The sequence below is a fragment of the Meles meles genome, chromosome 5 (genome assembly GCF_922984935.1).
Source record: "Meles meles chromosome 5, mMelMel3.1 paternal haplotype, whole genome shotgun sequence".
In the NCBI taxonomy this organism is placed as follows: Eukaryota; Metazoa; Chordata; class Mammalia; order Carnivora; family Mustelidae; genus Meles; species Meles meles.
In genome coordinates, this window is record NC_060070.1 from 95017855 (window position 1) to 95038035 (window position 20181).

Genomic DNA, 20181 nt, shown 5'->3' on the forward strand with positions numbered 1-20181 from the left:
ACATTTAGCTTGTTTCCACTTTTTGGCTATTATGAGTTATGCTGCTTGTAAACATTTATATGCACATTTTTGTGTGAACCTTCATTTTCATTTCTTTTAGGTATATATCTAAGTGTGGAGTTACAGGTCATATGATAACTCTACGTCTAACTTTTTTTTTAAAATTTTATTTATTTATTGGACAGACAGAGATCACAAGTAGGCAGAGAGGCAAGCAGACAGAGAGAGAGGGCAGCAGGCTCCCCACCGAGTAGAAAGCCCTATGTGGGACTCAATCCCAGGACTCTGAGATTATGACCTGAGCGTAACTTTGTGAAGGACTACCAGAGCAGTTTCTCCATTTTACATTCCTACCACGTGTATGAGAGTTTCAACTTCTCTGCATCCCCACAAACCCTCATATTGTCTCTCTTTTTGATTATAGCTATCTCGGAGGGTGTGAGCCATATGTCAGTGTGGTTTTGATTTGCGTTTCCTTCATGACTAATGAGGTTGTACATTTTTTCATGTGCTTATTATTTGAGACGTATTTCTGTGAGCACATTATTTTGGAGAAACTTCTGTTTATATTCTTTGGCCATTTTTAATTGAGCTATTGTTTTATTATTGAATTGTAAGAGTTCTGTATGTATTCTGGATACAAGTCTCTTATCAGATACATAATTTGCAAGTATTTTCTCCCATCCTGTAGTTGCTCTCATACTTTTTCAAAGGTATTGTTTACAGGAAAAAAAAGTTCTTAATTTTGATGAAATCCAGCTTTTTTTCTTTTTTCTTTTGTGGCATATGTTTTTGTTGTCATAACTATGGACCAGTGCCTAATGCAATGTGATGATTTACTCCCATGTTTTCTTCTAAGAATTTTGTTTAAGGTCTTATGTTTAGGTCTGTAATCCATTTTTAAAAATGGAATTCAATTTTTAAAAAATTTTATGTATGTATGTACTTATTTATTTAAAGACAGAGAGAGAGAGAGAGAGAACAGATAGGGAAGGAGCAGAGGGAGAGGGACAAGTGGACTCAACACTGAGCACAGAGCCTGATGTAGGGTTCGATCCCAGGACCATGAGATCAGGACCTGAGCTGAAACCAAGAGTGGGACACTCATTCAGTTGAGCCACCCTGGCACCCGTAGGTCTGTAATCCATTTTAAGTTAAGTTTTGTATATGGCCTGAGGGAAAGGATTGACTTCATTCTTGTGCATGTGAATATCCAATGGCATCAGTATCATTTGGAAAGATAATTTTTCCTCATTGACTTTTCCTGGCACCTTCACTGAAAACCAATGGACCATAAATGTAAGCATTATTTCTGGACTCTCAAGTCTATCCCATTTCTCTCATATATCTATCTTAATGCCACGTGTACTTACCACAAGTACAATGAATATACTTCGTTCCTATCACACGCTGATTACTGTAGCTCTGATGTCCGCTTAGAAATCAGGAAGTCTGAGTCCTCCTACTTTGTTCTTTTTTTTTTTAATTTAAACTTTATTTTATTTTTTTCAGTGCTCCAAGATTCATTGTTTAATGTTTTGCAAGATTGTTTTGCCTATTCTGACTCCCTTGCGTTTATTTCCATATGGGTTTTTAGGATTGGTTTGGTGTGAACTCAAGTGTGAAACAAATGGGCTGATTTTAGCATAAACCTGCTCAAAGGTTTGTGTGAAAGGCAAGCAGGGGCTTCAAGACACTGACTCTAGAACCGGTTTGGCTTTTTGTGACAGCTGCAGGTTAGAAATCTGCTAGTACTTCTGCTTACTATTTAACGTTCATCCAGGGCTCCAGTATAAGAGTTTTCTACCAAAACAAATCAGCCGAAAAGACCAAGAGCACCCCAAGCCGTCTTCTGTTACCTAGCATGGACTGAGTGCTTGCTTCATGCAAAAAAGTATGTTCTTGTCTGATACAGCTAAAGATTCTGAAGCACTTCAGCTGAGGCCCAGGCCTCCATTTTTTTTTTTTTTTTAAATCCACCAGTAATTCTTATGTAGTTCTTCAGAGAAGAACAGCAACTACATCCTTACTGCCTCTCCCTTACCTCAGGTCTCCCCACTGCCTTAGAGCCTGAGAGACATTCAGCTATTCAGTGTGGTCTATAAACTGGGAGTTGTGGTGTGGACTTGTCACAATGATCTCAGGCCTCATCTTACACCAGAATCTGCATTTTACCAATATCCCAGATACTTTATATGGACCAGAGGTTGGTAAACTATGGTCTATAGGCCAAGTGTGTCTCATGGTCACCTCCTATGATGGTAGCCTTCTGTGGGCCTTCCCTGTGAGCTTTGGAGAGCCAACTGCTCCTTCGTCTGCTCCTAGCACTTGTCTGCTGAGCCCACAGCTGTGCCTAGCCTCTGCCCAGGGCCCTGCTGGTCACCACCTACATTTTGGGAACTCTGCTGTTGGCAATTTCTGAGCACTGAGCAGTAGAGTTAGTTCAATCAAGTCACCTTGCTTCCCTCAAGCTTTTAGCTTGAAATGGTTGGGCTCTTGGAAAGGAGAGACAGCATGCTGGGATCTGGGCGCCACTGAGGTGGAAGGAGAATGACCACCCTACCAGCCAGACCCCTCCCCCTTGAGCTGGTTGCTTTGCCCCCTGAGAAAATCTCCAGCTGAGGGCTACTGAGCACAAACCATGTCCACCCCCGCCCCACCCCTTCTTCTCCCAGGATGGCCCGCCCCTGGCTGGAATTTTTCTCTTATTTCATAATAGTTATGTAATGTTACATAATAGTCTTGATTTTTACCTCTTGGCCTGATTTTGGCTAAAAAATTTTGTACCCAGGCCTTTACAGGAAACATTTGTTTATCCTTGGTCTGTACATCAAAGTTGGAGCTGCTTGCCCTTTGCCTCCCCCGCAGATATGCTGTGCCTGAGTTGGATCCTCCCCCCTGCCAGTGCCCAAGATGACTCTTACTCACCCCTTCCGGACCCAGCTTAGGTCACTTTCGGAAAAAAGGTGCCTTTTACGTCCTAGTCCTGGGGAATGGTCCTTTCCCTGTCTCCCCAGGCACCGCCATCAGAACACCTCGGAGATAGCACGTTAACTGTGTTATATACTTCTGTCTCACTCTAGGGGTGTCCTCATATTTCAGTGACATCTGTAGGTCTGATATGAGGCTCAAGAATTCGAATTTCTAGTCAATTCCTGGGTGGTGCTGCTGCTGGGCCACGGTGTGTCTGGCTGACTCCAAACTCTTCTTGAGATCTCAACTTGCTGGGGTCAGAGAGACATTCCTCCTGGCCCCCCTTAAGTGGCTCTCTCCTCATTCTTTTCTTCTGCCCCAGCCCCTTATTTTGTGTTTTTTTTTTTTAATTTTTATCTATATTTTTAATCTATAGTTTATTTTATGTTTATGTCAGTAATTCTCAAACGTTTGGTTTTAGGATTCCTTTACACTCTTAAAAACTACTGAGAACCCCAGAGAGCTTATGTTTATATGGATTACAGTTATCTATTTAATTTATTAGAAATTAAAACTGAGAAAAAATTTAAATGTTTATTGCATCACTTAAAAAATCATAATAAGCATAATATACAGTAACATGAATGATATTTTTATGAAAAATGATATATTTTCTAAAGCAAAAGAAGTGAGAACAGCATCATTATTATGCATGTATATAAGTATGCGTGTCTGTAGTCGAATTTCTTTACTATGTGGCTCAATAGGAGACAGCTGGATTCTTAGATATTCTGCATTCAATTTGTTGTTTTCGTTGAAATACAGAAAGAAGGGGCACCTGGGTGGCGCAGTTGGTTAAGCATCTGCCTTTGGCTCAAGTTATAATCCCAGGGTCCTGGATGGAGCCCCATGTAGGCTCTCTGCTCAGCAGGGAGCCTGCTTTTCCCTCTCCTGCCTGTGGCTTCCCCTGCTTGTGTTCTCTCTCTCTCTCTCTCTGTCAAATAAATAAATAAATAAATAAAATCTTAAAAAAAAGGAAATATAGAAAGAAAACATGGTTCCACACATATATAAAATATAAAATTGGAAAAGGGTAAAGTATCTTATAACCTTTCCAGATAACTGTGGATATTTGTCTTAGATACTACACCAAAGCTGGACGGGGGTAGTGCTTTACAAATAAGTCGGAATCTGAAACAATCTCAGTGTACTTTTCATACTTCTCACTTAAATCCATTGTCCTATCTTGAATGGGTCTCTTTACCCAGGCATGATTTTTGTAACGTCATATGCTTACCGTTTATTCACGGAGTTATGCAGACTTTGCGTGTGTTGACACATTTTGTTATACAATATTTTAAAATGATTTTTATTAAGTCATGTAATCAAGGGTTAACATGTATTCAAAAAATAACTCTCACTACTTTAGTGTCTTTATTGAAATTAGCTGCCTTTTCTTTTTTTTTTTTTTTTTTTGACTCTGCTGGTGAATGTCATGACTGCTAATCTAGTTCAGCGTCACTGCCACTGCCTTGCTTTGTGCCAAGGTACCAGCTGCTTTCTACATTGCTGCTTTTGAACTATCAGGACGAATGTCAGCACCGTGAACAAGGCCAATGACATTTTAAAATTATAATGAAAATAGTTTTGACCTCATGGTTCTTCTGAGCGAGTCAGGATTCCTAAGCCTCTGTAGACTCTAGTTTGAGAATTGTTGGTTTATGTCTTAATGTAAAAAGTTTGTAAGCATTTTATTTGCATGTTTGCATCTTGTCCATCTGAATTGGTGTGCCAATAGTATTAAATTTCTATGGAGTACCTGCTCTGTGTCCAGTCAGTACATTTTTCACATGGATTGTCCTTGGATCCTGACAACAACAACTCTGGCAAATTATACCCATGCTATAGATGAAAAAGGGAACACACAGAATTACACAACTGATTCAGAATCATACGACTAGCACTTTGGAATAAAGGTAGGGAATAGCACTGAAAAGTGTTTTGAGGCCAAATAGAAAACGCCAGCCCTTGAGCTCATCCTGTCTTCCTGTAGGCAGAGGGAAGCCCTTGCCAGTTCTTCGCAGGGGACTGGCATACACTAACCACAGTGGCTGAAATCCGAATGCACCCTCAGCAGAACACACACACATGCAAATCTGTGAGGTAAGAAACGAAGTAAATGATAAGGAATCCTATGGAATCGCTTACTGGGAATAAAGAATTGTTGAGAATTTCCTAAGTGGTATGTTTTTCCCACAGTTGTTTTTGTCATGGAATTGACCAAAATGTCGGACATGACAAAGCTCCACCAGGCTGTGGCTGCAGGGGACTATAATTTAGTGAGAAAGATTTTGAAAAAAGGTCTCTGTGACCCAAACTACAAGGATGTGGACTGGAATGACCGAACCCCCCTTCACTGGGCAGCAATCAAAGGTGAGTGGGGAATGCCTGGGTGGAGTCCATCCCCTTGAGTCCGCCGTTCATGGAGTTACCAGTCAGTAGTCTGTGTAGATAGAGGAAAGAGCATGACTTGAGAGCTAAATGGAACATGTCATCCCTGGCCCCACCACTTACTGGTTGTAGCAACTTAAGCAACTTATTTAATGTCTCTAGGCTTTAATTTATTCACCTACATAATGGGAACAGTGATTACCTGGGAATCTTATGGTGATGATTCAGTAAGATAATGGGCGCACAGTGCCTAGCTCATAGTTTGCTCTCAACTAATATTAGTGCTCTGCCCTCTTGGCCTCCAGCAGGGAACGTAGGACAGGGACTCTGTCTTGTTCATTGCTGTATCCCCCATGCCTCACATGGCTCAGTTACAGAACTGGAGGAGGATAGTGTGCAAAAACTCAGCCATTGGGCTTGTCAAGGCCTTCAGCAATAGAACACCATCTAAGAACATTAAGGAAGACAATGTTACAGTCAACTTTGCTTTTAAAAAAACCTGTTTTGATTTTTGTATGAAGAATAGATTGACAGGAAACAAGACTGGCTTCAGAGAAATCAGTTGGGAGAACTTTGCAGAAATTTGAGCACAAAATGACGGTAGTTATACTAAAGAAGCTTTTAGTGAACATTGGCCGTGTGCTGGGCATCATGGTATGTAGCCTTTGGCTGTGGTTTCACTTGGACTTCAAAAGAACTTGGGGAGAAGAGTCATAACACTTTTCACTTACAAATGAGGAAACCTGAGCCTCAGACTCTGTTTCTTGTCCGGATTCCACATTTAGCAAATGGTACTTACTGGGAGGTATGAGTCCACATCTGTTGGACCCCAAACTGTGTGCCTTTAATCTGCGCTAGCTATAAAGTAAGTGGGACTTAAAATATTTTTTATTGAGGTATAATTTATATACAACATTATATCACTTTCAGGTATACAACATAATTAATTTTTTGTAGATATTATGAAATGACACCACAACTTCACTTTAAGTGAAGTTAAAATCCGTCACCACTTGTAGTTACAAAAAAAGTTGTAGTTTTTTTTTCTTTTTTTACAAAAAATTTTCTTGTGATAACTTTTAAGATCTCTTAGCAACTATCAAATATGCAAGACAGTATTACTAACTATAGTCACCCTGCTGTACATTACATCCCCAGGACTGATTTATTTTATAACTGATGTTTGTACCCTTTGACCCCTTTGCCCATTTCTCCAACCCCTCCCCCACTTCTGGCAACCACCAGTTTGTTCACTGTAACTATGATCTTGGTGTCCCTTTGTTTTTTTAGATTCCACATATAGGTGAGACCATATGATATTTTTCTTTCTTTATCTGGCTTACTTCATTTAGCCTAACATCCTCAAGGTCCATCCATATTGTTGCAAAATACTTGCTTTTGAATCACCCCTGAAACTGCCAAAAGTGGAGTGAGCCTTACCAGTGCCCACATGGGCTTGTGTAGGGTGATTCAGGGAAGCAAGGTTCCTAGGAAGGGCCTGTGGGAATGGACGGGAAAGGGAGTGCCCTGGAGGGAGTAGAGGGAATCCTTGCAGAGCCCAGGACTCTGGAGGGAGCAAGGTTCATGAGTTGAGGGTGGAGCACTGAGTCCCCAGTAAGAGAGGGAGAAGGAGGAGGGGATGATGCTAGGAGACTGGAAGGGCCCCAAAGCAAACGTCATCCCTTCTTTTATACTATCTAGGCCATCTCTGGCCTCACTGGAGCAGAGACATTTTAATCTCAACCTCCTCCTGTTTCTTCTTGCTATATCTAAGGGCACATGGAGGTGATGCTGATCCTTCTAGAACACGGAGCCAGGCCCTGCCTGGTAACTGATGTGGGCTGGACCGCAGCTCATTTTGCAGCTGAGTCAGGCCATGTGAATGTGCTCAAAGTTCTCCATGGACTGCATGCCCCCATCGATGCCCCCGACTTCTTTGGAGACACGCCAAAGAGGATCGCACAGATCTATGGGCAGACTGCCTGTGTGGCCTTCCTGGAGAAGTAAGTTTCATTTATTTCCTGTTAGAGAAATGACAGAGAAACAGGAGCCTGGAGTCAAGGTCTTTGCCAACTCAGTGGTCTGTGGTCCATGAAAATGAAAGAAGCAAATTCAGCCCACTGTCGTTTGAGTTTTTTTTTTTCCACATTTTAAATTTTTTATTTATTTCTTATTTTTTAATAAACATATAATGTATTTTTATTCCCAGGGGTACAGGTCTGTGAATCACCAGGTTTACACACTTCACAGCACTCTCCATAGCACATGCCCTCCCCAATGTCCATAACCCCACTCCCCCTCTCCCAACCCCCCCTCCCCCCAGCAACCCCCAGTTTGTTTTGTGAGATTAAGAGTCACTTATGGTTTCTCTCCCTCCCAATCCCATCTTGTTTCATTTATTCTTCTCCTATCCCCCTAACCCCCCATGTTGCATCTCCATGTCTTCATATCAGGGAGATCATATGATAGTTGTCTTTCTCCGATTGACTTATTTCACTAAGCATGATACCCTCTAGTTCCATCCACGTCATCGCAAATGGCAAGATTTCATTTCTTTTGATGGCTGCATAGTATTCCACTGTGTATATATACCACCTCTTCTTTATCCATTCATCTGTTGATGGACATCTAGGTTCTTTCCATAGTTTGGCTATTGTAGACATTGCTGCTGTTTGAGTTGTTTTTATTTCTTTTCCCTGAAATGACTAGTTTGGGTGGAAACTATATTGTTTTAGATGATATAAAATCTACTATTTTTAGATTATACTAAAATTACAATTATCATGATACATATTTATAGTAATTTTAACAATACATAACTTAAAATTATTTTTTTAGATTATACAAAAATTATCTCAGATAAGAGAGGTGGGACACAAGTTTGAAATAGGTCATGGTACAAGATTGATGGAGCCCCTTCAGATTCTTGAAAGGTATAAAGGTATTCCAATTAGCTGTGTGACTTTGGGTGTTTTTAAGTCACCTTGCAGAGCCTCAGGTTTCTCATATCAAAAATGAAGCTGGTGAATTAGGCTTTCAGCGGTAAGGGCCCTTCTACCTTTTAAAACTTCTATCCATCTATGAATGTTCTACTCACACAGTCACCAAGATCATGAATTTTCTAGCAGTTGTTAATTTTTTCTCTCACCCACTGCATTCAAATAGAATTAAATATCGATTATGTACTTGACAGGTACAACATTGGGAGGGATGGATTGGGGAACTTGTAGTCTGGTTGAGTTAATAAGTAATTGATACAAGAGGCAGTAAAGTAATTGAATGAGGGCAGCGTTGCTTGAAAACCAAAATAAGATCCATAGCAAATCTATCTATATGGCAGCTCACGGTGGGAAGGGGAAATGACTATATAATGCCCTTGTAAGAATTCGCAAATGAAGTTATCTTCTGGAAGTTAAACTATTAAAAGAGTTGCTTATGATGAGATTAGGTATCTGTAGGAGTAACCCAAGAGACCTTCTCTTAACAGTGATGTCCGCATTAAAAATTTTCAAAATCAAGAGTGCCTGGGTGGCTCAGTTGGTTAAAAGCCTACCTTTGGCGCGGGTCATGGTCCTGGGGTCCTCGGATCAAGCCCCATGTCGGACTCCCTGCTCAGCAGGAAGCCTGCTTCTCCCTCTCCCTCCGCCAGCTGCTCCCCCTGCTTGTGCTCTGTCTCTGTTAAATAAACAAATAAAATCTTTAAAAAAATATTCCAAATCATGATCAAGTTGATTTTGGGGGTAAAAGAAGGAGAACCTTGAGTCCTAACTTGAAGACTCTTCTCCCCAGTCCTGCACCATCTCCTTCGTTCAGTGACCTCCATCCATTGTGGAGCTCAGCACCTACAACATTGTTCTCTGAGCTTTTAAAAACTCTAACATATCACTCTGCAACCGTAGCTCCCTTTCTTCATTTTGCCAGTTCCTGGATCATCACACAGGTATTTACTTGCAGACCTCTTCTCATTCAACTTCTTTCCCTCCCAACTGATCACCAGCCTGAAAGTTTCACGATTTTCCATCTGTCTGCCAGTTGGACGCCATGATACACCACCTCTTCCTTCCCCTCTCTTTCCAGGATTCTTCAATTTTCAACCCTTCATCCTCCTGTACCATGTGACCCAGAATTCCCAGCCTTGTCTCAGTCTCCATCTTCTCCGTGCCTGTGCTTGGTCTGGGAAAGAAAAGCCCACAAATAATTTCATAGGTACCACCAGAAGTTCTGGGATTTTTATCTTCAGCTGAGCCCTCGGAACAGTTTGGTGATCATCTCCCTGTCCTCCTCCTTTGCTGACAGCTCACGTCCCCATCTCCCCAGCCTGTCCCTCAGAAAGTAGGCTTTCTATTGCATAGTATTGAAGTCAAGGGTTTATACATTTAAACCTCTTCCTACATGTTGTCCCTCCTTATGGACCCTGACCCAAACCTTTATATCTCCTACAACGTCATCGTCCCTGTATTCTTTGTTGCATCTTTTATTTTCCTGTATTTTTAGCTTTTTTCTATTCCTTCCCCCTCAATCTTCTGTGGCCTTTGAACATGTTCAAATTGATCTTATGGAACAAACACACAAATATTTAGAGGTCCTTCTACTGTCTGCTGTTTCTTTCTTCTTCCTGCATTTTTTTTTAAAGATTTATTTCTTTATTTGAGAGGGGAGGGGAAGGTGCAGAGGAAGGGAGAAAGAGAGTCTTAAGGAGACTGCACACTGAGCATGGGGCCTACATGGGCTGGATCTCTTCCTGCATTTCTGTGCTACTTAAATGTCAATCTATGTGATTAAATGTTAATCTATGTCGGTGTCTTCCTCACCCACCTTTGCATTTCTTTTCCGTGTTGTACTGAATCAGTGCTCATCCAGATCTCTGTTGCTAAATCAATGGCCTCTTCCCAACTCCCATCTTCCCCTCACTTAATTTGGTATCTGTTTACTCTTCTCTTTTGGCATGTCTCTTTGAATAACTCTTTCTCTTCTCTGGTGCTGTTCTCTCCTATTTCTCCTTCACCTGTCTCATCATTTCTTCTCATGATTTTCTTGAGCTCCTATTCTCCTGTGCCTGAAAGAGACTGAAATTCCTCAGGATCTTGTCCTTGGCTGTCCTCTGCTGACTCTTTCTGCAAAAATCCCAACCCCTCCCTGGTGACTAGTGGGTGGACGAGGGTGACACATGATCCCAGCACAACTGAAGCAGAGGAGGAGTGGTTCTCCAAAGAGTGGGGGGTTGTCAGTACGAGGAAAAGTGGGCAGGCAGAGCTGAGCAGACAAAAACAACAAAGGTCAGCCACATCACGCGTAAGTCATGTCTAGTGATCGTCATCTTCCAAGAGGAACTTCTTTTTCGACAGTTTACAGGGTTCAGAGAGAAAGGATCCTGATTAAGGGGAAATCAATCTGGACCTTGAAAGACAGCTAAGATCTGACTAATGAAGGAGGGAGAAAGATTCTTGATTTGGAGTGAAAGCATCAAGTTGGAAACGTGCATAGGGTGTGTGGATGCGTGAGGATGTGCAGAGATAGTGGGGGGACGAGGACCAGGAGGAATTTCCTAATGCCTCTTGTTGCAAGCGGGGGGCTCCTGGGCTAGGGTGATGAAGAGAAAGGATATAAGAGAACTTCAGAAGAAGCCTAGATAGTGTTCGACCATTTTCCGAGTAAATCTCTCTTTCAACAAATATTTTTGAGCCCTACCATGCAGATGACTTTGAACCAGATGCTAAAAAGGATTTAGAGTTGAATCAGAGACAGAGCTGGACATTAAGTTCCGGAGAGAGGAGATACTTGTTTACAGAAATAGCATGAATACAGGCTAGAAAGTGGCAAAGGTGGAAAGAACAGGGCGGAGGAAGTATTCTATATGGTCTAAATAAAGAGTGGTCACTTCTAGCTTGTTGAGGGGATGCGGACTGAAGGGCAAACAGGTTTGCTCTCTTCTCATTGAACCGTGCTTTTTGCACTTTACTTCAGACCATACTTTCGTATGTTTCCCCTTGTCCATGTGTATATGATGATTGATTCACCTATTTCCCTATTATCTATTCTTTTGTTCCATATCTATCATCTGTTCATATAGATCATCTCGCTATTCTTTCCACAAATCCATCTACACATACCATACATATGTGATTATGAGTCCTTTTTATTTCTTTTGTATATGTTTCCATACTTTAAAATCTTACACGACAAACAGACATGGTTTTATAATCAGGATAAAATACAATGGGAAGAGAAATGAAGGAAAGTCGCCTCCTGCTGAGATTCTGGAGGCTCTGTACATGTGAATGCTTTAGAATGAGCAGCCCCTTCCTCAGACTAAGTGCCTGTCCTTGATTCTATGAATGTCCCACTCAGGGGCTTGCCATTTTCCTCCATGTCACAGTCATGTCCTTAGTGTCTGAGGAATCCTATAGGTGCACTGGGAGATGCTGGAGCTCGGCCTCCTTCCTTCTCTCCTGGACTGCTGACGTAGCCAGCCTGTGTGCAGAGGGTGGGAAGAGGGGCCCATGCTGCAGAGGGGACAGGCTCTCCTGGCCAGCCAGGAGCTGAGGGCTACCGCCTTCCCTTTCTCCAGGGCTGAGCCCGAGTGCCAGGACCACCGGCGCACCGCCAGGCAGAAGGGGCTGCCTCTGGACGAGCAGGACGAAGGCTGGGATGCTAAGAAAAGGGAGCTGGAGCTGTCTCTCCCTTCCTCGAATCGAAACACTGGTAAGAAAACGAATAAAACAATTCGAGCCCCCACAAGGCCTGGCCATATGAAGGAGAGACGGGCGTGAGAAGAACAGCATCCTCCGAGGCTCTAGCACGCAGGTCAGCTGCGGGGGACTGTCCTGGACCAGAGTAGCAGTTATGAGACCTGTACCATCATTACCCGATTTTACTTAGAGAACGTTACCCAGATGCCTTCTTTTGGTAGCTCAGCACCTGCCATTGGGTCTGAAGACTTGCTGGGTGTTCTCTACTGGAGCGGCTGCCTCCCCGCTGAGGCGCACTGTCCCCAGGAATTGCCAGAAGCGGCCAAGCATTCGCTGCTTGTATGTGGTCACCAGTCATTTGCCCTGTCAGCATCCTCTGGCCCCGCTCCGGGTTGTTACAGAATTTCAGGAGGCAATGAGAGCACTCTCCCTAAGGGAACTTGATTGTTGAGATGAAAAACAAACAAAAAAGTAGTAATAAAATCTCAGAAATTTCCTACCTACTCAGTATACTTAATCAGTGACAAGTATGATTTGTTGTCCCATAAACGAAGCAAAGAAGTGAACAAAGATAGCTCCCAGCTTCCAGATATGGCTTTCCTGCGTGGGGTGGAGGGTCATAGTCCCAGAGCGGTCACTGTTACCAATGATCACTTCCCCATAGGAAGAGAGATCCCGGTGATAGAACAACTGGGTGAGCGGGAACTGGGAACACGGACGAGGACTCGTTCCATCTCACGTAACAAACGAGGGGTAGCATGAAAACTAGGACGTGTGATTCCGTTTCCACTGTTTGGTGTGCATGTTAGGAAATCTCAGTACAGATCAGGTATTTCCAGTGAAAATGTCACACCCAACCTGAGATGTGCTCTACATGTGAAATACGTATCAGATTTTGAATACTTAGAACAAAAGATGTAATGTGGCTCATTAACAATATTATTGATTATGGGTTGAAATGATCATATTTTGGATAAAATATGGCACTGGCAGGAATTTTGCTCTCTTTCTCTCCATTTTTTAAAATATGTGGCTGTTAGAGTGTTTAAAATTACATGGGTGGCTTGCTTTGTTTTTTGTTTTGTTTTGTTCTGTTCTGTTCTGCTTTTTGGGTTGGTCTGTTTGTTTGGCCTATTAGATAGTCCTGCAGTAGAAACCAGAAAATATTTAGAGCCTCCACCAGGCAGCTGGCCTGATAAACTCCAATTAATAGTTTTCCTACCTAAATCAATGTCTTTAGGCACCTAACATCCTCAGTACACATTCCTCAATTAATGCTTATGTTAATAGAGGCCATGCTTGGTTTGAATTCTCTGAAATGAATAAATGCTTGAACTTCTGGTAGGAAAGTCGTACAGCTACGGAGGATACCGTTTCTAGTGTTTGTATCCATCCTGAGCATCAATCCCCTTTCTCTATGCTCAGCAAGTCCCAGAGGTTGTTCCTGCTTGCCGTGCTCCTGTTGGTCCTCAACTGGGGTATGAACTTTGGAAGACACCTGACTCAGGATGGACCATCAGATTCTTCTCCTGGGAGCCAGCTGGTACTGGTGTCTGAGACTAGGCTCTGGGTACAGGGGGGTCTCCGCCTCTGTCCTGACCTGCCCCACACTGCCCTTGACATCTGCGCAGAGTCCATCCTCTCTCACAGTTCACACTTCCCCTCCCGCTAGCTGCAGCTCATGCAGAGGCTTGCAGTTGGAGAGGGGGTGGGGGTGGGGTGGGAAAAGACCAGGCTGCAACACGGAGCACCCCCAAATTGAAGAAAGGCCTGTAGTTTCCCCCATCATCCTGAGACCCAGTTTTCGCAGGGGTCTACCCCCACCAATGAGCCCCTCCCTCACTGGCCCTCATTCTCCTCACTAAGCCCCCTCCATCTGAGAGCACTCAGCCACGTCCAAGAGTCCCCTCTCCACAATTTCCCCTCCACTCTCAGCCCTAGCAATATCCTCAGGCATAGAGAGGGCCTATGACTGAGCCGGGCTGGGGTTGGAGAAGTGGGGGCGGGATTGGGTTCTGCACTTCTCCTTTGCCAGGGCCCTCCTGGTCTCCCTACCTCCCTGTGCAGCCTCAGGAGCAGAAGGGTCTCCATTCCCTCCTCTGCCCTCATTGCTGCTTCTGGTCCCTGAGCTACTCAGCGGGTCTTCCTCTGGAACAACATGTCGGCCTAAGTGCCAGCTACCGTGCACTGGGCTGAAAAAACAGCAGGGAAATCTCGCCCAAAGATTGGATACAGGGGGTGGCAGTCTTGCTTGGTGTGGTCAGGCACCCATTTTGGGGGAATATTGATGACCAGAGCTTGTGGGCCGGGAGCTGGGAAGGGAGGAACTGGGAAACCCTGGGGCTGAGTCTGCCTCTCAGGCCTGGCCCCTCAGCCTTGGTAGACTCCTTGGAGGAGAATTAATAGAAGCAGGAGCAGTATATACAGGAGGGTGTTTTAACAGCCAGGACTCCCACAATGAAACTGACTGTCTGGAGGTGTCCAAATGGAGGTGGGTGAGCACATTTTGGGGATACACAAGACTACCCACAGGAGTAGGCTGGACTCGGGAATTTCTGAGGCCTCCCTCAGATTTCACAACCCCACCCATATAATTAAAAAAATAAAAAAAAAAAAAAGAAAAAATGTCGAAGGATTCTTCTCCTGGTAACTTGAAAAGGAATCATGAGAGGATAGACCAGTAGCTATAACTTCAGATGCATGGAGTGACTCATTCTACATGGGGCTGAGTAAGTGTCCGAAGGTGCTCCACAGAGAGAGAAGATTGAGGTAAAAGATGGCGGGGGGGGGGGGGGGATGGGGGGAGGTGGGGACACACACGCACATGCACAGCTTTCTAGTTTCCAGTTCTGGTTCTGTACTCAGGAAATCTGTGAAATACTACTTTCATAATAGCATTTCCTCTTTTTTGCTTACAGCGTATTGAATTGATTTCTCCCTTCTTGTTCCCCCAGCAGTCCTTTCTAATAAGTGCCGTATTTTATGATCATGGGTTTATGAGTCAAGTGGTCTTGGGTTTATATCCTCCTCCATGAAATAGGCAAAATAATCCTTCCTTCCTGGGATTGCAGTGGGGATTAGATGAGATGTGTGGACTAACACTGCCCTTGGCCTTCTGTACAAGGTCCATGTGATGGTTATGTTGTTACTACAGGAGTAGGCTCAGTTTTCTCCTAAGAATCCTGAAGGGGGCCAGAAATAATATCCTGTATGGGTCACATGAGCCTCTCCATCATCCAGTGCATAAATACGCCCTGTCTAGTTTCATGGCGTGGATCGTAATCTGTCTTCCATTGGCTGGACAACCCTGGAACAAGCTGTTAAGTGTTCTCAGGGTCCTTTACTGGGGTCATACCCCCATGGCCTCCCGCTGTCCTTGCTAAGTCCTCCTTTCATTGTTCGTCTCATGGAGGCATTGGGAAGAGAAAGAGATTATGTATAGTAAATGAGATCAACAGGAAAAGGACGCTATGAAGAAATTGTTGCAATGCGGATTCTGCGCTAAGCATGTATGACATCTAATCTTCATGACTCACCTAGGAGGCAGGTCTTCCTGTCCCCCGGTGACGTCACAAATTGCAATTCTGAGAGGTGACGTGACTTGCCCTAGGCCACCAGGCTAACGCTCCTTTAGCCCTGAAAGCCTGCCTGGATTAGAACGAATCCCAACCCTTCAGGCTGTGGGATCACGGTCAGGTTGCGCAACAGCTCTAGATTCCTCACGTGTAAACTGAATTTTAGCTGAGTTCTCAACAATTCTGAGAATTTGAGACAGAAGACACACACTTCTTCAACATCCACCACTTTACTTTTTTTTTTTTTAAGATTTACTTATTTATTTCAGGGGGAGGGGCAGAGAGGCAGAAAGAATGTCAAGCAGACTCCCCGCCAAGCACAGAGACCCACGTGTGGCTTGATTCCACCACCCTGAGATCATGACCTGAGTTGAAACCGAGAGTCTGACATTCAACTACTGAGCCACCCAGGTGTCCCTCAACATTCTCCATTTTAAATAACGCTTTAGCAATGTTTACTCTCTTCTATTCTCTATGTTATCAGAACCATGACCTGCTGAGGTGCTTGCTGAAGGCAAAGGAAATGCAGAATGGGTAGTGTAAGTAGGTGGTAACCAATACCAGCTGTGAGCCTGTGATCAGTTATTGAGACAAGGACTGGGATTCTCACGTGTCTTCCTTCTTAGTTTGTTATGAACATGTTTGTTGTGTATGTGTGTGCGTGTGCGTGCATGCACACCTGTGTGTGAATGCAAAATGCTACAGCCCCTTGGGAAAATATTTTGTCAATTTCTTATATAGTTAAATATACACCAGCAACTGCACTCCTAGGTATGCACCCAAGTGGAATAAAACTTATGTTCATATAAAATCTGTGTGTAAGTGTCTATAGCTGTTCTATTCCAAATTGCCAGAAATTATGGGAACGATCTAAATGTCCTTCACGGGTGCGTGGGTAAACAAACTCGGTCCATCAGTACCATGAAATGTGTATTACTTAGTAATAAAAGGGAACAGACTGATACACACAATGACATGCACGAATCCCAAATACATTATGCTAAATGGAAGAAGGCCAGACTCAAGGGCCTGTTTTTTTTTTTTTTTTTAAGATTTTATTTCTTTATTTGACAGAGAAAGAGAGATCACAAGTAGGCAGAGATGCAGACAGAGAGAGGGAGAAGCAGGCTCCCCGCTGAGCAGAGAGCCCGATGCGGGGCTTGATCCCAGGACCCTGGGATCATGACCTGAGCTGAAGGCAGAGGCTTAACCCTCGGAGCCACCCAGGTGCCCTCAAAGGCCTGTTTAAATAATTTATGGGACAATTCAGAAAAGACACAGGTAGGACAAAAAACGAAGTGGTTGCCAGGGACTGGAGATAGAGGGAAGACTGTCTCCGAAGAGTCACAGGTCAGTTTTTAGGGTGATGTAACTGTTTCATGTTTTGATAGTTGTAGTTGTGTGATTATAGGATACCCTAAAAAGTATAAACATTCCTGTATGTAAATTAGGCCTTACTTTTTTTTTTGTAGGAGGAAGGAATTAATGTTTACTTAACTCATACACTGAGATAAAGCCTTGCAAAATACCAGGAGGTCCATGAGAGCAGGGGGTGGGAAGGCAATATACCTCAGTAATTCTTAGAGAAATTCTTTGGAAATACTAAGAGTTCAATGAATTCCTTAACTGGCTGTGCATCAGAATCATCTTTGGGATTTATAAAAAAATACATGGATTTTGCTTCAGAGACTCTAATTCAGTAAGTCATGGTTAGGTCCCAGGAATTTCTAGCTCTTCAATATTCACTAAATTATTGTGAAGCCCATCTAGGTTTAGAACTCCTGAGACAGAATTGCTAATGTCCTTTCCAAACTAAGCATTCCTGTGACTGCATAGAATTTCAGATGTTTGTAAACTTTGCTGGGGGAGGAAAAAGCCATCTTTACTTTTACTAATACTGACTGATACTTAGCATTTCCTTCAACTTTGAGTTTGGGTGACAAAATTCAAATATTAGCAGTTTCTATGACTTTCCTGCACACAGACATCTCATATATTTTCATTCAATATTAACATCATCTTATAAATCATGGCATTTCAAATTACAAAATATCTCAATGACATTTCAGGTATCTTAAAATAACATTAACACTCATGATTAGTTGGAAATTATGGTAACTTTTGGAATTACCCCTGTATCTAGCCATTTAATACAATAATATACATATTATATCATAAACTACTATTCTAAATTTTGATAATTGTATTTAAATAAAATTAGTTTCCTTTATTACCTTCTGCATTTTATTTTCATCATTTAAAAACACTTTTTCTAGAAGAGGTCCAGTGCTTCACCAGATGGCCAGAGGGGCTCATGGCACAAAATACTTCTGTACTTCGATGGCAAGTCTTCCTGATTTGATTTATGATGGTTCCCATAACTGCAGACACACTTGTATTTAAATGAAAGCAGAGGGGAAGACTAGCCTAAAATACAAATTGTGACTGGGTCTTGGATCATCTCAGGTATTTCTGGTGAACAACACCCTTCTGCTCAGTCAGACTGGCAAGGGAATTTATTTACTTGTTCGAGCCAAGTTGACGGGTTGAGGGTTATAAGCCTGGGTCTTGAGAGGTGCTGAGCCATGGGATCAATCTCATATCACACGAGCATCCATATTCACACGTATGCACCTGATGGAACTTCTTGCCCTATTTCAAGAACACGAAAACAAAACAAAGAAATAAATAATACTCAGTCAAGGTTGGCACAGATCTGTAAAAGCAGTAGATATTATGGAATACACACAAGTACCCCCCCAACACACGTGTAAACACATGCACAAAATCAAACTGTAAATATCAAACTTTAGGGAAAAAGGGTCACATCATTTAGATGTTCTCTTTTAAGTTACCATATTTAAAGTTCTGGTCATAACAGGGGTGCCTAGGTGGCTCAGTCAGTTGAGCGTCTGCCTTTGGCTCAGGTCACGATCCCAAGGTCCTGGGATTGATTCCCATGTCAGGTTCCCTGCTCAGTGGGGAGACTGCTTCTCCCTCTGCCTTTGTTCCTGCCCCTGCTCGCGTGTGCAGGAGCTCTCTCTCTCAGATAAATAAATAAAATCTTAAAAAAAAAACAAAAACTGTTCTGGTCATAGCAGAGTGAATAAGCCCTAAGTTGTTTTTTGTTGTTGCACCTGTTTCATTTGGCTATAAAAGATGTTAATTGCCTTCAGAAAAACATCCCCAGTGGAAATTAACAAAGATTGGTGGAAGGGAGGGTGTAACACCCATGTTTGCAAAAGTACCATGAGAACGTAAGGCTAAAAGTCTAGGCTTTAGCCTGAGAGAGATGGGCCAGTGCTTCCCAGCGAAGCAACACTGAGCCAGCTGCTTCCCTTCCTGAGTCTGGTTGTCCATTCATAGGGCAGGATCCTGCCTGCCACACTGGCTCCTGAAATGACTAAATGGTATGGGACCAGGGAGAAAAGAGTGAGAAAATTTGATGGGAGAAGGCTTCCTCAAAATTAATCAAAACCAGGGGCGCCTGGGTGGCTCAGTGTGTTAAAGCCTCTGCCTTCGGCTCAGTTCATGATCCCAGGGTCCTGGGATCGAGCCCCGCATTGGGGTCTCTGCTCAGCAGGGAGCCTGCTTCCTCCTCTCTCTCTCTGCCTGCCTCTCTGCCTACTTGAAATCTCTGTCTGTCAAATAAATAAATAAAATCTTTAAAAAAAATTAATCAAAACCAAAGGATTCCATAGAAAAGAAGATCTATCCATGGAGGAAGAGAGGGATGAGGGCTAGGTGTCTCAATGTGCAGCAAAGGAAGCCGTAGGAAACCGGTAGAAGAGTGTTTACTGTAAAATTCTTTCAATTTTCACATGTGCTTAAAAGTTTTCTAAATACAAGGTTGGGGGGTGAAATCTAGAGGCTTTTCTAGAGCCCGCGTGGCCTTTGGAAAGTCGGTGGTGCCCCCGAGCCCAGAAAATAAGGAAAAATGGCCTCAACATTCTGCCGTGTAGTTGGGACTCAGGACCTGGTATAGAGAAGACATGTTTGGGCAAGCCCAACTAATTCTGTCTCTAAGCACTTTGAACTTGGGCAGTTTGGCTAGCCGGCCTCATCGTCCTTTCCATTGTCTACAAATAGTGAAAATTATGCCTGTTTCTGAAGACTGAATGCAAATGTACCTGGCATCTCTGATTAGGAAAATGATTAGGAAATCAGAATTAGTACTGTTCTTATTATCAGAGTAAAAAAAAAAAAAACACCCTGAAAATTCATCTAACCCCTCATTTAACAGATGCACAAGCAGATGCTCAGAGGGGAAAACTGATTTCCCCCAAGTCACAAGCTGATTAATCATAGAACCAGAATCTGAATTCAGATCTTCTGTTTTCCAGCCCAGGAATCTGTCTCTCGAATCACTCTTTCTCCTGAGACTTGTTTCTTCCATCTTATAAAATGACATGAGCCAACTCCCTGGCAATCAGGTATCATCAATAATTCCTACGCAAAAGAGCAAATGCCCAGTAAAAGACAACCCAAGGCTGGAGGGTGGGGCTGGTGTTCCCTCCCCATCTGGCTTTGCTGATCTGCCTCAACCCTTAGGC

At 43.1% G+C, this 20181-nt stretch overlaps 1 protein-coding gene across 1 annotated transcript; it reads left to right on the forward strand.

The window, feature by feature from the left end:
* The first annotated feature begins 5183 nt into the window (after positions 1-5183).
* ANKRD66 (ankyrin repeat domain 66) lies at positions 5184-12419 on the forward strand. Its single transcript, XM_046004279.1, has 3 exons — positions 5184-5346; positions 7139-7367; positions 11933-12419. The coding sequence occupies exons 1-3, from the start codon at positions 5184-5186 to the stop codon at positions 12132-12134; spliced, it is 594 nt and encodes a 197-aa protein (XP_045860235.1). The 3' UTR covers positions 12135-12419.
* The last annotated feature ends 7762 nt before the right edge of the window (positions 12420-20181 follow it).

What these genes read in the sequence shown, in the direction of transcription:
- ANKRD66 (XM_046004279.1), top strand. Translation starts at nt 5,184, where the DNA reads ATGGAATTGACCAAAATGTCGGACATGACAAAGCTCCACCAGGCTGTG. An exon ending in TCACTGGGCAGCAATCAAAG is followed by an intron (nt 5,347 to 7,138) that starts GTGAGTGGGGAA and finishes GCTATATCTAAG; the next exon opens with GGCACATGGAGGTGATGCTG. An exon ending in TGTGTGGCCTTCCTGGAGAA is followed by an intron (nt 7,368 to 11,932) that starts GTAAGTTTCATT and finishes CCCTTTCTCCAG; the next exon opens with GGCTGAGCCCGAGTGCCAGG.